The sequence below is a fragment of the Onychomys torridus genome, chromosome 11, assembly GCF_903995425.1.
Source record: "Onychomys torridus chromosome 11, mOncTor1.1, whole genome shotgun sequence".
Classification (NCBI taxonomy): domain Eukaryota; kingdom Metazoa; phylum Chordata; class Mammalia; order Rodentia; family Cricetidae; genus Onychomys; species Onychomys torridus.
In genome coordinates this window covers 13,136,527-13,153,496 of record NC_050453.1, presented here as the reverse complement: position 1 = coordinate 13,153,496, position 16,970 = coordinate 13,136,527, and the positions used below count along the sequence as shown (strand labels likewise).

The 16,970-nt window shown below is 50.7% G+C and overlaps 1 protein-coding gene across 1 annotated transcript in view; it reads right to left on the bottom strand.

Annotated features, from left to right (window-relative positions):
- Positions 1 to 16,970, bottom strand: part of Capn2 (calpain 2) — a 55,164-nt gene that overhangs the window by 37,313 nt on the left and 881 nt on the right. Inside the window, exon 2 of the mRNA XM_036202157.1 lies at positions 12,201 to 12,270. Coding sequence (XP_036058050.1) covers positions 12,201 to 12,270 — 70 coding nt within the window. The remainder of the gene's footprint in view (positions 1 to 12,200; positions 12,271 to 16,970) is intronic.

The following is a 16,970-nucleotide window of genomic DNA, read 5'->3' as shown; positions in this document are numbered from 1 at the left end:
ATTATCAGAATATTCTTCACTGACACAGGAAACTAACAGTATTCTCAGTCTCTTTAAACATTTTGCAAAGATCTTAGAACTAGTCCAAAACAGACTAAACTGCCCTACAGAATATACACAGAGACCAATTCCCAGAAGCTGTTTATTGCTAAATCAAGGCCAGGCTGTTCACACTGAGACTGGCTCCTTGCAGTAGATCTCTTTCTGGGTGTACCCCGACCGCTCAAGGTTCAGCCACCTGTTTACTGTCTGGGACCTCTCACCAACTCAGAGCTACGTGCATGGGTCAGTGAGACATTGCTAACCTAAGAGAAACTGCGGGACTTATCTTGTGTTTTGAGAATGGATCCGGCCCTGAGAATGTAACTTATAATCGTCCAGAGTTCGGCTGAGAAGCAGCAGCGGCGGCGGCAGTGTGGAGAGAGGCGGTGTGGAGAGAGGCGGTGTGGAGAGAGGCAGTGTGGAGAGAGGCGGTGTGGAGAGAGGCGGTGTGGAGAGAGGCGGTGTGGAGAGAGGCGGTGTGGAGAGAGGCGGTGTGGAGAGAGGCGGTGTGGAGAGAGGCGGTGTGGAGAGAGGAGGTGTGGAGAGAGGCGGTGTGGAGAGAGGCGGTGTGGAGAGAGGCGGTGTGGAGAGAGGCGGTGTGGAGAGAGGCGGTGTGGAGAGAGGCGGTGTGGAGAGAGGCGGTGTGGAGAGAGGCGGTGTGGAGAGAGGCGGTGTGGAGAGAGGCGGTGTGGAGAGAGGCGGTGTGGAGAGAGGCGGTGTGGAGAGAGGCAGTGTGGAGAGCTATGTGAGAGCTGCTGCAGAATGTGCGTGCATGCGTGCGTGCGTGCGTGCGTGTGTGTGTGTGTGTGTGTGTGTGTGTGTGTGTAAGAGAGCGCTGTGTGGAAGAGCCGCTGCTATGTGAGGAGCTGTGCCTAGGAACTGTGTAAGTGCTGTGTGGTGAGAGCGCCGTGTGATGAGATGTTCAGCTGTGGCTGTGTGGAGATTTGTGGCTATGGAGATCTGGAGACAAGGAAGATGAAGCTGTATAGAAAAGAGAGGCAGAAGAGAAATGTATGTAAAAGAAAGATGTGCAGCCATGTGAAAAGATGTATGTATGTACAGATACGTAGCTGTGTGCATCAGTGTGGAGATATGTGGCTGTGTGGAGACAAAGTCAGAGACCATTCTTCAGATGAAGTAAAAGAGAAAGTTAACATCAGAAAGCAAGTGTGTTTCCTTACTTCACCAGTCACAGATTAAAACTTATTCCTAATTACCCTCAGATAAACAAGTTTCCTATCCCTCGCTACTCTGCGGTGTTCCTTTTATCACCCCGAACTGAGTGTAGGAGCTGGTCTCCCATGGTCTGCGATAGGCTTTCATGGTTGCTTAACTCATTTGTGCTTAACTTTCTCATGGTTCACCTGTCCTCCCTCCCATGCATTCAGGCAGGGGGACAGTATCACCCTCTTCCATCTCCAGTCTAGCCTGAGGCTATGCCAAGGCACTTGGGCAGCTAGCTCACAGCCCGCAAGGACAGCCATGGAAACTGGATCCCACTGGTGGTGGTGAGCACTGGCCTGGGCAGGGGAGAGGGGGCTGTGGAGTGGGCTCAGCAGAGCAGGACCTGGGACTGAGTGAGAGGGTGGTGGAAGCACCTTCAGGGAGAGAGAAGGACCAGAGGCATGGGGAATAGGCACAGCCCAGGACAGAAAGGTTGCTGAGTCCCGGAGAGGCCACATCTGGAGAGACTGGGTCAGACACCCAGAGTAGGTTTGGAATCTGAACTGGCCCCTGGGGCCTGAGACTAAGGCTCCTTACCCCCTTCACATTCTGACACCAGCCTGTCCCAGCTTGTCAGCACCTTCGGGCACGGTAAAGCACATGCATTTTGGCCGCATCAGCTGACTGAGTCTCTAGGGGTTTGAGAAAACCAATAAACCCAAAAGATGCCACTGCCAGGATGCGCAGGACTTCAAGCCACTCCACAGGCTTCAGGGAACACTGGACCTGAGATGTGTTCCCACACACTTCCCACGAGTTGTTTGGAACAGACCCAGAGGTGGGAAACTGAGAAAACCCATAGATAAGCCTGACAGAATCTCAGAGAAGAGTCCTCCCCACCTCCTCCTTTGTGAAGCTCCTCCCAGTGCTGGTGGGAAGCCTGGAGCTCCTCTCCCACACGCTCAAATATCCCAACAATGCTGAGCTTCCCTGCAGGCTGGCCCTGGTTGCAATGTTGCTGGAACCTTAATCTTGCCTCAGTTAAGCTGCTGCAATGCTGGAGGTGTGTTGAGCTGTCTTTAGTATTCCCATCGATCACCACCACCCATCTGGGGATCCTTCTTGATGGCCACCTCAGCATCCCAGGCTGTGGCATTCCAATGTGGTGTTCTGTGGCCTGGCGCCCGTGACCTTATGGTGTCTTAGGCTTCCACAGCTCTCCCTTCCTCTGCTGGTGACTCCAACTGAGGCGTTTTCATCCTCCTCACACTGGGAACATTCTCAGTGCTTTTAGCCATGTTTCTTATCAACCCAAGCGAGGGAGTACTCATGTCACGTGATGGGTAGAGGCCCAGGATGCTGCTAAATATACAAGAATCCCCGACCACGAAGAATTCTCTGCCCCAAATGTCAAGAATGGCACCCAAGAGAAAGCCTGCTTCCAGTCCTGCTGGTTCTGTGGCTCATTCCTCTGGTGGCTGCCCTCCTTGCCTCGCTGGCCCACAGCTGGATGAATGATAGAGTATGGAAGCAGCTCCTAGCTACACTCCCGTCTGTCTTCAGTCTCCAGCCTGTCTGCCACCTTGTGAGGAAGGGACCGGCTTCTCTCCTGTCCTAGGCAGCCCAGACTGGGAGGGGAATCTCAGGTCTCAGATAGCTGAAGATGTCAATTTTAAAAGCGATAAGAAAGAATGACCAGTGAGTCAACTTGAGGCCCCTCTGGAGCTGGCTTGTGGGTTTCTCTAGAGCATTGGTTCTCAACTTCCTAAAGCTGCGACCCTTTAAATCGGTTCCTCATGTTGTGGTGACCCCCCAACCGTAATATTGTTTCGTTTCTATTTCATAAATGTAATTTTGACACTGTTATGAGTCGTAATAAATATCTGATATGTAGGATCTCTGATATGAGAACCGCCGCAGGAAACACTCAGTCCAGGGCCAGGCCCGTGACGAGGTGACGATAAGTCACTCTGGGCCTTCCCTCCTGTTAGTCATTCCGCCGCCGCCTGGCAGCAGGCCAGAAAAGGCTTCCCCAAATGGGAGTTCCCAACACATGTGCCCTTCCCATTAAACTCGGGGAGGGTGGAAGCCTGCACTTTACCCAACCCCTCCTCATCAACATGAGGTCCCCAGTCTCCTTCCCTGGCTCACTCTCTCTCCTGCTGTGGGGAGGCCCTGCAGGGAGTGGGAGGGAAATGAGGCTGCGAGGCTTGGGTCAGACTTTCTAGCTCTGGAGTCTGTCTGGTCACCAGGAAGCCTGCAAAGCCCCCTCCCTTCCTCAGTTGTCCTGGGGTAAGAACGCGCATCTGCTAACAACCGATAATAGCCTTTACCTTGTTGGTCCCTGCAGCCCCGACCCTCTTGGGCCACCCCCAGGGTCACTATCTGATGCAGTGGCTCCTCTTCCTCATGGCTGCCTTCCCATCCTCCTCTACCCCATGGCTCTTCCCATCAGGCAGCCCGACCCATCCCTTCTCCAGCTCACTGCCTCCTTCCTACACTCTCAGAAGAGAGAATGGAGAGAGGAGGGCCCTTGTTGCTCCAGCACTTCCTCCCCTCCTGCTGGACCCAGAGGGTGAGAGGGAACTGAGCTGAGGCAATAATGTAGGAGAACCACCAGAGTGAAGGTCGGCCTGATGGAGACTATTGCCCGTTTTCCACTGATCTTCAGAGGGACGGAGGAACCCCCCGAGGCCCTGGTCTCAACACCTTAGAGACAGGCATCTCAAGATGCCCTGTTGGGTGGGGGAAGGAAAAAGGATTCAAATGTCCGCGTGGTTCCCATTTCACAGATGGGCAATTGGAAACTGATGACTAACTTTCCTAGGGTGTTGGAGATAGGAACCCAGGAACCCAGGCTGTGTGGTACAGGAGCCCTGGCTGTACAGGAGCCCTGGCTGTGTGGTACAGGATCCCTGGCTGTGTGGTACAGGAGCCCTGGCTGTGTGGTACTTAGAAGCCCTGGCTGTGTGGTACAGGAGTCCTGGCTGTGTGGTACAGGAGCCCTGGCTGTACAGGAGCCCTGGCTGTGTGGTACAGGAGCCCTGGCTGTGTGGTACAGGAGCCCTGGCTGTGTGGTACAGAAGCCCTGGCTGTGTGGTACTTAGGAGTCCTGGCTGTATGGTACAGAAGCCCAGGCTGTGTGGTACAGGAGCCCTGGCTGTGTGGCACTAATGAGCCTCTGGTTCTGGGAAGGAAACAGCAGGAAGTTGTGACCATCACAACTCCAATGTGCTCGAGCAGAGGACTCTCGAACATTCCCCAGTTCTACCTTCCTGGTCCCAACTCTATCTGACGCCCTGGTCACCACACAAAGTGCTAAGGCTGGACCCAACCGGGCATGAAAGATGGGCAGCTCAACGCAACCTCAGCTGAGCCTGCTCTCCTCGGGCACACTGTCCCTAGAGATTTTGTTAAACCTTTACCATGCCTCAGCCTCTTGCACGCCAGTGAGCCAATCTCAGTTACTCCAGTTCATCCTCCCAATTGTTATGAAATTTTATGGAAGAAGGCTCTAGCTGTTGGAAGCGACAGGGCTAAGAGGCTAGCCTCTAACCATCGGGCACCACGTCCTCCCTCTCCCCCTGATGTTTTCAGATGCTGACTGACACGTGTGGCTTGTTTGGCTCTGATGTGAGGGCCATGCCATGCCAGACAGCAACGGACCCCAAAGCCTCACCGTCCGCTGCACTGTTCCCTGCCATAGCCACACTTGGTTGCATTTAGACAAAGCCTGCGCTTTGATTTCTCCTACTAGTCACGAGGGTGCACACCTATAATCCCAGCACATGGGAAACGGAGGCAGAAAGAGCCCGGATTCAAGGCCAGCCCAAGCTCCGGTGGGAGGCCTCATTTCACCAAACAAAGCACCAAATTCAGCTCCCCAGTAGCACTCCCCACATTTCGTGCCTGGTGGCTACCAAATTGGGCAGTGCAGGTGGACATTTACATCATCATCGCTAAGTGCTCTGTTGGTCTAGCCTGCTCTTTACACACCTGCCTTCTAGGCCACCTGCTCTCATTTACATCATTGCTAAGTGCTCTGTTGGTCTAGCCTGCTCTTTACACACCTGCCTTCTAGGCCACCTGCTCTCATTTACATCATTGCTAAGTGCTCTGTTGGTCTAGCCTGCTCTTTACACACCTGCCTTCTAGGCCACCTGCTCTCAGGCAAGTCAGAGGCAGCATGGACCGTCTCTTCCTGGGGCCCATCATCCACGCAGTGTTCTGGCCAGGACCCCACTGCACCTCACAGGACATGAAGTCCTTGCTGCTGCAGCGCCATATAGGAGCTTCCCTGGAGCTAATACTGTTGAGAGCCGAGGCTAAGCAAGGCTCCATTGACTTTGGACTCTGCTCCCAAGCACAATTGAGGTGACGAATTTTAAAATCACAGAATGTTGTAAGTGTGGGCCTTAGGAAAATCTGATCCAGCCTTTTCCTCTTGGACACGAGGTGACTGAGGCTATACAGGGGTGTGGTGTGCCTCCCAGCCACAGACAGCTGGTGGGAAAGTCGAGGGAGTATCCAGACAAACCAAAGATCACATCTTGATCTACAGACCTAGAACCCAGTCACATCCTGCTACCCGCTGGGCATGCTGGGGCTTCCGAGGAGGATAGTCACCGGGAGCCGGAAGCTCTGATGGATTCCCACCGCTCTTCACTCCCACAGACAAGCACAGAGCTAGCTGTCACATGAGGCTGCAGCCTTGCTGTCTGATGGCCAAGCCTGGGGCCAGCCAGGACAAGACAGGGCTCTGGGGCAAAAGAGCAGGCCAGTACTTCACTGGAGTCCTGTGTCTGCTGCCTTAGTTAGCATCCGCTGGGAGGACAGCTGGAGAGAGCTGTGCAGAAGTGTTTGCAGCAGAAAGGAAGCTGCCATGACTCATGGATACTAAAGTGTTCCGGGAGCAGCCTCTCTGGGGGTGGGGTGGGGTGATGGAGCAGAAGGGTGGGGTGGGGCTGGAGCTGGGGCTAGGAGCGACGGACCGTGAAAAGAGAAGGATGGATTCACTTTCTTCATTAAACCAGCCTACACCTGTTTCCTGGTCATTGTCTTTTTTTTTTTTTTTTTTAAAACGACAGGCATCATCATCTTATTATTATTATTATTATTGTGAATTTGGTGTGTTTCTGAGACAAAGTCTTGCTACACAGATCAGGCTAGTCCTTATCTCAGAAACACACCAAATTAATAATAATAATAATAATAATAATAATAATAATAATAATAATAAAAATTCCTCTTGTCTCAGCCTACTGAGTGCTGGGATTACAGGCACCCACCGCCATGCTCGACATCTACATATATTATTTTAAAAGAGGCACCTGTAAATTCCAAGAGAAGGCCGTCATACAGAGTTTTTGGCTGGTACTCTCTTTTTCTTTTTTTTTCGAGACAGGGTTTCTCTGTGTAGCTTTGGAGCCTGTCCTGGAACTCACTTGGTAGCCCAGGCCGGCCTCGAACTCACAGAGATCCGCCTGCCTCTGCCTCCCGAGTGCTGGGATTAAAGGTGTGCGCCACCACCGCCCGGCGGCTGATACTCTTTGAAACTGCTAAATTCAACAAAATAAGAAGCTGTCATAGTCCAGAGGTGCCCTGGAAGATACAACAGTGATGCAATGTGGCATTCTGGAAGGAGACCCTGGACTGCAAAAGGCCGCTGGGTAAAACCTAAGGACTCTACGTGAAGTGTGACCTTAGGAGGATGCACTGATACTGTTCATCAGTGGTAGAAAATGTACCACATCCATGTGAGATGGTCTTAAGACTGAAAACTAGTTCTGGGGTATAGGAATCTCTGCACTGTCTCCTCAGTTTTTTCTGTAAATCTAAAATTATTCTAAAACCACAAAGTTTATTAAAATACAAAAAATGCCTATAATAAAGGTGAATTTAAAAATTTACATGTTGGGGGCTGGAGAGATGGCTCACTCAGTGATTAAGGACACTGGCTGCTTTCCAAGAGGATATGGGTTTGATTCTAGCATCTACATGGTGGTTCACAGCCATGTAACTCTAATACCTTCTCTAGGCTCCTTAGGCACTGCATGAACATGGTGTACACACACACATTGAGAGGTAGAAACATATACATATAAAAGTGAAAAAAGAAAAAGAAAAATTTAACATTTTCAGCCAGTCACGGTGGCTCTCCTGTAATCTCAACACTCAGAAGGCTGAGGCAAGAGGATTGTGGGTTCGAGGATTGGATAAATATGAATTCTATGTCTGGGATACATAGGAAAACCCTTTAAAAGAAATATATAAGTAAGAAATCTAGGCATGGTGATACAATCTATAATTGTAGCATCTGGAGTATAAAACTGGGCATGGTGGGGCATATCTGTAATCGGGAGGCTGAGGCAGGAGGATTGCTGCAAGTTTAAGGCCAGTCTGGGTTACACAGCAAGACACTATCTCAAACACACCACCACAACAATAACAACAACAACAATAATGACATGTGCAATTTTTTAAACAAGACAATAACTAGGAAATGGGTGTTGGCTACTTCGGCGGGGCAAGCTCATCCGTACTGAGTGGAGACCGGAACCCAGGACGGAGGTCTCCAGTCAGTGGCCTGCCTGAGCTACGTTGTGAGTTCCAGGCAATTCTGGGCTAAAGTAGAGATATTTTCTTTAATGATTTACTCATTTTTAGTTCTCTAAAATATTAGAAAGTTCGACTCAAAAAGCTGAGGAGTGAGCACCTGCCCATTATGCTTCCTGCTCCCCCATTTTCATCTCCCGAGTGCTCCAGGCTTGGACATGCCCTTCCCACCTTGGCACATGCACCCTTGGATTCTGAGCTCTTCAAAGGGCAAAGACTCAGCTTCTAATCTAACTCACTTCTCCCCTTCTCCCTTTGCAATTTGGCGAAAGCCTTTCACATCGTTGGGCTCTGTTATCATCTACACCCTTCAGCTTCTTAGGATTCTCCAGTGTGCTCACTCTGGCTCCTACATTACCTCACTTCTCCAGCCCTGGGAAGGGAATATTTTCATGATAGATGTTCTTTGACCTACTGGAACGGTTAGAGTCAACTGTCAACTTGACAGACTTTAGGATCACTTGGAAGATGGGCCTCTGGACGTACCTGTGGGGGATCATCTTGATTACATTAATTGAGGTGGGAAGACCTGTCCACTCTGGGTGCCACCATTCCCTGAGCTCTGTAAGTGGGTAAATGGAGCTGGACAGCAGTTGCATTTATCTCTCTCTCTTCCTGATTGTGGACATGGTATGTCCATGACCCTCAGCTCCGGCCAATCTGGCTCCCCAACATGGACTGAATTCCAAAACTGTGAGCTAAAATAAATGCTTTCACCCTTAAGTTGCTTTTATAGGTTTTTTTTCTTTTTTCTTTTTTCTTTTACCACAGCAACAGGAAAAGTAAGACAATCTACCATGAGTCACATCCCAACAAATCCATTGCAGATATGTGTGTGTGTGTGTGTGTGTGTGTGTGTGTGTGTGTCTGTCTGTCTGTCTGTCTGTGTGTAATTAATACAAAGCCTAGTTTCCCTTAAATGTCCCCAGACCACTTATATTACCTACAGGTAGGCAAAGTTCCCCAACACAAGGCCACTTTATTACAAAATGTTGAGAACCTCATGTAATTTAATGAATGCAGCTGAATGCCCCCAGAACACTGTTTACTTCCCTTCATGATTAAACCGTTTGCCGGACCTGTAGCTCACTATTGCCCCCCAGTATTTGTGGCTGAGTTCTGGGATGCATGTTATTAGCCAGGAAAAGAACAAAACCCAAAGCGTGATTTCTGCTGACTGTGTGTGCTCTTCACACCGTTGCCAAGTTGAAGAAGGTTAGCTGAACCCTTGTTAAGTTGGGGGCTCTTTGCATTCCCATTAATCTAGAAGGGGAAACTGAAGCTCACAGAAGTCGGGTGGCCTGCTTAAGATCATAAAGGCTATTACATGATAGAGGGCGTAAGGCCGGAAACTCCACCTTCAGGGGCATGTTTCCCGCCCAGCTCCCTCCTTCTGCCTCTGTGATGAGGGAAACACTAGGAGGCTGTAGAGGAGGCACCCTGTGGCCAGACACCTCCTGGTGGGTCTCCTGGGAGCCAAATGAAGGTGGAGGCAAAGTGACCTACTTCAAGGGCCCAGAGAGCAAAGGTCTGCGGTTTGAACAGCTGTGACAGCAGGGAGAACCTTACACTCCCCTCGGATGCCAGAGGCCTGATGGGCACGGGCTCAGTCACCACCAGCAGCTGCCCAGCGTCTGGCCTCTCTCTGGGCCAGCCTGGCTGAGGCTCAGTCTTTCGTTTCCAACCTTCCTCCAGGAAGGGTAGATTTTTCTTTGCTGAGTCCAGGCCTGGCTCAGACACATTCTGCAGTGCAGGTGGCTCATGGTGGGAGCACCTCTGCGCGCGCGCGCGTGCACACACACACACACACACACACACACACACACACACACACACGTTTGAACCATTTGAGGGGAGGCTGCAAGCTGAGCCTTCCAGGAAAGCAGGTGAGTAAGCAGTTCAGGGCAACACAGTAAAGGGTGTGGACCGACGCTGGGACGTGTGCAAGTCTAAGGAGGCCGTTTACGCAGGCTCACTGGGCCAGCGAATGCATTTGGGGCAGGAGGCACAAGCGGAGAAAATGAAGCATCCTTGCTCAGCTTAGCGCTGTGGATTCAGACCCACTATGTGGGTTATAAGATGAGTGCAGGACCTGGCATCAGACCAGGGCTCAGGCAACGATTAGGGCGCAGCCTATGGAGCCTCCTCTCTCTGTGCTTCAGTCCTCATATCTCATAGCGGGCATCAACATATCTACTTGGGCTCAGCAGTTAAGAGCTCTGGCTGCTCTTCCAGAGGTCCTGAGTGCAATTCCCAGCACCCACATGGTGGCTCCCAACCATCTACAGTGGGATCTGGCGCCCTCTTCTGGCATAAAGTCATATATGCAGATAGAGCACTTACACACATAAAATAAACAAATCTTAAAAAAGTGTATCTACTTGAGACTTAGGGTGGTTGCGTATGATTAAAAATAAAACAACAAAAACTAAACAAAAAGCAATGCTGAGTCACACACTGTTTCTCAGGAGATGATACTTACTGCTCACATACCCGACCAAGGAATGGGGAACAGCTAGCCATGAACAGGGAATGGCTTGATTTTATTGATTGGTTGCTGCCACTGGAATTGAACCTAGGACCTCATTCATGCACACTGGTCACGTGTTCTACCATTGTTCCAGCTCACAGCAAGAACAGCTTTAGAGGCTGGGTGTCACTTATCAGCGGGTTCCGGTGTCATCTTAGTTACCTCCTTCCCTCTGCAGTTTGGGAAAACTGAGGTCCCCAGTGATGTCTGGGCCAAGTCCCCCCAGCGACTGACATTACTGAAGCCCGTGTCTCTGCCACAGCCCTGTTCTGTCATTTCTGAGCCTTTTGGGACTTATAGGGATGTTACCACCCTCCAGGACCTCATGCCTAGAAGCCCAAAGGAAGGGTGAGAGTTCAGTAGACCACATTTTACCACCCACAATCTCATTAGAATCTACCAGAATAAATAAATCAAGAGAAAATAAAATGACTAATCTGGGACCTGCAGAGACCTTAAACTTTAGATCAACTACCAAGGAAGTTTAGGAAGGTTTATATTTCTCTTTTTCATCCAGTTCTGGACATATAGCAAGCAATTTCTTCCAGGAGTTTAACCTTATGGCCCCTCCCAAACCACCTGATGGAACTGAAATGTGACTTAACTCGGGTACTGATTATGAGTGGTTTGGCCCTTAGGATGAGTTAAAACTTTTGAAGTAGCTGTTTAGGCTGTGAGTAGTGCTCAGTGGCTGCTATATTTTTCTAGATCCTTCAAAAACTCCCAGGTTGGTCATAATCTTAATCCATGTCCAACCCTTATGATCTCCACTTTCTCTAACCAGTGGCTTGTACCCACAAAACACTCCCCTCAGGTACCCTAGGATATTGGCCATCTCTTTCATGGGGAGAGAGGGCAGAGAGGGCAGGACTGTTTTCTGCAGGTGAGAAACCTCTCTGGCATTTTAGGAATCCACATTAGCATAGTTGTGTTCCAAAAAGCCTGGGTCCTGTTCTCCCCCAGAGGTTGCCCTGTCCTGAGGATTTGCACAGGCTATGACATTCCACCACACGGTGACATTTTTGTAGGTCTCTTCCTATAGAGGCCACCTTGGTACTTAACATAATAGTGCTGGGGTCAGACCAAATGTGTCTGTACACCAGGCCTGTTCTCTGGCACGTTCACCTGTAAAATGAGAGTGCTTGGGGGTATCGTGGAGTGTGGGCAAGCATGGTTTGGTGATGGACTTGGAAACAGTGGCTGCCATCATTAAGAGATCAGAACCCCTATGATGTGGGCACTGGTAGGTGGTGAATTCTAGCTGGTTAATTTTGTTAGAGTGGGTTTGTTTGGGAAGCCAGTTGAGGCGGATAGCCTGTTTCCGGTTTATCAGAGCAAATGATCTACTCCAGTGATTATAGGCCCATGTCTATTATGAATAGGAAAGAATGAGGGTACATTCTCACTGCTGACACTTCACAGAAGCCTGGGAAGTTTCAGGATGAAGCTGGGGGCCCTGGAGCCCAAATCCTCAGACATGCCCCCCCCAATCTTAATTGATACTTGGGTTAATTTGAATTACATGAGCGTTACAACTACAGGAGTGTTCACAATCCTAGCTGCTTTCTCTGGTGAGCCCGCAGCTGAGCTGGCCCTGGTGCTTTCCACTTCCTCTCAGTGGCGAGAGAGGTTTCCCCTTCCTTCACACTGAGTCACTACCTTCTTCGGGGACCTGTCCTGGACCTCACAGAACTCCCGTCTTAGCATTGTGACTGGCTGGGGGATGTCCCCAGGAGACAAGAAGTCCAAGGAGCTTCTGGAAATGGAAGTCACCTCACAGTTCCAGAAGAGAAGCCACAGAACCTGCAGTTGTACACAGCACAGCTTGCCCCAGACCCCCACTACTCACCCAAGGCTCCTTGGCAGATGTCTGTACGGGTGGCCCCTCCAACAATGAATTGGGGGTCAGAGCAGATCTCCTGGAAACAAACCCATAGAGCAAGGTCAGCACAGCAGGCAGGAGCCTCAGTTCCCTGTGGGTGCCTCCACCCCTCCTCCTCATGTTGCTCAGCTCTGAGGAACGTTTCCTAGTCAGACCTCTGTGCTAACCCTCAGACCCTGCTCCATTGGCCCTAATGGGGGAGGGGCGCGATCCCTTCCAGGAAGTCATCCGACCTCACACACTCCAAATTACCTGCAGTCTGCTCCATTGTGCTCTTCACCAAGGGCAGGGAGTGTACCCAACTCCCTCTGCCAGACTTGGGGACCTTCTGTGCTAAGTGCCCTTTGCCCACCATTCTGGCACCCTCTCCTCTGGGCCTGCATGCAAGTGGTTGACCTTGCATGGCATTCCTCCTTTGCCTACATTTTCCAAACCATTCATATTTCAAGTGTCCTCTCCTTCTCTTCCAGGATGGAGCCTTTCCTCCTCTTTATCTCCACTCTTCCAGAGTCTTTGGGAACCTAAACCTGTGCTGTGTGGTGGGGTTCATGGCTACTCCTCCAGCTTTCTAGTACACATGCTTCTTGGTGACAGCACACTGGATCCAGCCCTTCTGAGTTCTCCCAGCCCTTGGAGGATTCATGCACTTTTTTTTTTTGCACCTGCTGTCTAGATGCTGCATGGAGCCTTATCTCTTGTCTTTTGAGGAACTCAGGGTGGTGTCAGCAGCCTCTTACATGTGGGGAGCAGCTCAGGAAGTAAAGTGATTGTTATAGCTTCATGGCTCCCCAGGGGTCGAGACCCTTGGGATTTGAACTCATTGGTCTCAAGTGCAAACTGTGTGTGTGCTCCTGCTGTTTACTGCTAAGGCCCTCCTGCTTCTGCCGTGGTTGTTCCCAACAGCCTGAGGGAAGCCAATGTGGAAGGGTTCAGCCCTCCAGCAGCCCCCTGGATGTGTTTCCGGACTCTGGAGAGCTCCACCCAAAAGCCACAAAGGAAGTCAGGGCCCCAAATCTGAGCTGCTTTGGACTCAGAGATGTTGGTTTGTAGGAGTGCCACATCTGCACAGAGTGGCCTTGTCCCTTGGCACACGTCTATCTACAGGAGTCCTTCCTGGGTGAGAGCTGGGACTAGTCTCAGGCCATCGTAGCAGCTGCCAGCAGCACACCAGCTCACAGAGCATGCTGCCTTCCTGCTTCCTCATCAGTCGGCCTGGAGGATGAAGGGACAGTGAGAAAGCACTTCTGCCTAGGCAGGGAAGCCAACTTTTCCTAAGGCCTGCCAGGCGAGCACTTATCCCGGGGGTGGTACAGACTGGGCTCAGTTCCAGGAGCCCCTTAATCACACTGATCATCCAGGGGCCAAGCTCTCAACTCAGGAGGGGCCTACCATTACACTTCAGAAACTGCCTCAGAGTCTCCGGAGAAGCCGGAGACCTCACAGCCCAGAGACACTTGAGAAAACTGGGCTCCGCCCACAGCCTGTGGAGCCTGGAATTAAACTCTGATATAGCCATGTAGTGCTAGAAGAAGGGAGGGCCTTGGATTCTGATAAGCCAGTGAGAAGCCTGGCATTGCCATTTATTGCGTAAGTCCTAGGATCCCCGATGTGTTATTGGACACCCCGAAGCTTGTTCTGCATCTGTAAAATGGGTTTGAAGAAGACAAAGGTACCGCCCACAGAGGCTGTTCTCAGGCTTAGGTGAGATGAACGTGAATGGCCTGGCCAAGCACTCTGTAACTGACAGTTGGGAGGACCTGACGTGCCAGCCGTGGGTAGTGCCAGCCGTGGGTAGTGCCAGCCGTGGGTGATGCCGTGCCACTCATCGCCGTGGCCCGGCACTGGCTCCTGCCCTCAGTGTGGTTGTGGTCATGTTCTATCTCATCCCTCTCACCAGCGTTATGACGTCCTCTCAGGAAGAGTTATCAGCCGCCCCCGCCCCCCAGGATGTCTGACCAGCTGCCTTGCCCTGCCCTGCTTTCTCTTCCTCATGGGTTGTTTCATTCTTTCTCTGGAAGTCATCTTTAATCCCTTCATCACTCGTGACTCAACCTCTGACAAGCGCACGTTGCCCACAGCTGGAGTCTCTTAGGTTAGGCCACAGGTGTTTGTGCTCTGCCCTTCCTCTCTTCCTCCCTCTCCTCCTCCACCCGTCATTCAGGCATCCTTCTGAAATGAGCAAAGCACACACCTCCCTTCCATCTCTCTTACTCCAGGCTCTGCAGACGCCCGGTTCCTACCTCACACCATCCACTGACATAGCTCTGTTCCAGTCTCCAACCATGGACTAGTGAATCCAGTGGGTACATTTTTTTTCAGTCCCGTGGCCTGTCCCCACACGGGTCTGACAAGACAGGTCAGGACAGAAGGCAGCTAGCCCAGGCCTGGCTCCACTCCTGCTTTGTTCTGAGCAAGTTTGACATTCCCAAGCTTCAGTTTTCTCAACTGAAGAACGGTTGTGTGGTGCATGGCCTGCCTGCCCTAGGCACTGTCCCTGAAGCGGCTCCAGGACTCCATTTTTCTCCCTGGAAGGCCCACAGGCATAGACACCTGTTGAGGGGGTCTTTCTCTCCTCTGTGGACTTCAGAGAAGAAACTGAGTATAATGTACCCGGAGTATAATAGGTGTTCACTAAATACTCGTTGACTGAATAGAAGGAGTGTGCGTGGGTGGGGGTGGCAGGGGGGGGGGGGGGGGGTGCGTAAATGTCAACTTGCCTCAACCTAGAGTGATAGAGAAATTATTCAGATCTGGTTGGCCTGTAGTTCTGTCTAGGAGGAATTATCTTGATTGCTAATTGATGTGGGAAGACTTAGCCCATTGTGGGTGGCACCATTCTCTAGGCAGGGCATCCTATACAGGGCAGACAAAAGCTAGATTCAAGTGAGCAATGTGTGGCATTCGATCATCTCTGCTCTTGAATGTGGATGTCACGTGATTAGCTGCTTGAGTTCCTTCTCTGACTTCCCCTCACTGATGCGCTGGAACCTAGAACTGTAAGCCGAATAAATCCTTTCATCCCTTCATTTGCTTTTGGCCAGAGTGCTTTATCATAGCCACAGAAATGAGACTGGGATAGATAGTAAGCTGTAAAACAGTATACAAATGTAAGACACACGTTCTCCTGCTTGTGAATCATCTCCCCAACCAGAATGCCGTTCAAGGCTCACAATGATTGCACATTCATTCATCCATCCATCCATCCATCCATCCATCTAACTATCCATCCATCCATCCATTCATTTATTTTCCAAATAGTCAGTGGCTTTATTTTTGTTTGTTTGTTTTGTTGTGATTGCTCATGGACGTCTCAATTCCTGGCCTAGAATAAGCATTCATAAATGCTGATGAATGAATGAATGCATAAGTGAAGACTGAGAAGGGACAGTCCTCTGGCGAGACACTGAGAGCACAAGGCAAAGAACACACACCAGCTCAGCAGAACAAGAAAACATGTGAGCGCATTGGCTCATGGTGAAAATGCCAGAGCAGATGTTAGTACAGGGCAGAGAACGAGAGCGTGGGGAAGGTCTGCTCTGAATGACCGGAAAGACTCTTTGGGGAGGAGACTTGTGACAAAATCCTAAAGAATGTAAATGAGCTAGACTTGGGGTGGTGGTGGCCCCAGTCATGCCTGGCAGGTGAGAAGGGTAAGAGAATAGACCTGGGTGTCTCTGGGACACTGGAGTCACCGTGGCAGCTGCACCCGGTGTGCTGGACAAGGGAGGAAACAGGGAGGCCTCACTTGCTCCATCCTTACTTTGTAGTTCAGACTGGCCTCGAACTTACTAAGCAGCCAAAGCTACAGAGTGTCCTGAGGGCTCAGACCAAGGTGTGCACTACCATGCCCAGTTGAGGTGAGGAACAGAGGTCCAATGACTCACCCAGTGCACCCAGGTGCTCAGGATCCTGCTCTACAGAGACCTTTGTGGTTTTCCTTTTCCTTTATTATTATTATTTTTTTAATTTGAGCCAAGTTCTCATGTGGTCCAGGCTGGCCTCAAACATACTACACAGGCAAGGCTGGCTTTGACCTTCTTTTGTTATTGTTGTTATTATTATCATTATTATTCATCTATTTATTTTGTGTGTGTGCATGCCTGCACAAGTCCACTTGTGTGTCACAGTGTGCACGTGGGGGTCAGAGGACAATTTTGGGGAGTTGATTCTCCCTATCCACATGGGTTCTGGGATAGAGCAAAGGTTGTTAAGCTTAGTAGCCAATGCCCTTACTCACTGAGCCATCTCAGTGGCCCCCAGCTTTGAACTTCTGATCCTCCTGACTCCACGTCCCAAGTGCTGGGATTATAGGCATGCATTACATGCACCTGATGTGGTAGAACCCGGGGCTGGTAGAGTACTAGCTGGTCTAGGGTACTTTCTAGATCTCAAACTGGATTCGGGATAACAATAGTAGCCTGGGAGGATGGAAGTAAGGCATGAATGCCCAGTGTCCTAACAGGAATCTAGATTTCCTCTAGGCTCGGTGGGAAAGTCAAGTGAGGGTCCCACGGGATGAGGACCAGCACCACAAGGGAACTGGGAGGGTATAAGGGCAGAGACCCTGAGGGTTGCCACTAGAGCACTTGGGAGCAGGACAGGGTATGCCAGGTGAGGACTCTAGGCCCCCAAAATAATGAGTAACAGGATCTTGGAGCCTTTCAATTCTTTATTAAGTTACCCAGGTAAATATTGGGTGTGTGGGGTTGGGGTGGGGTGGGTGGGTGTCCGCTAGCT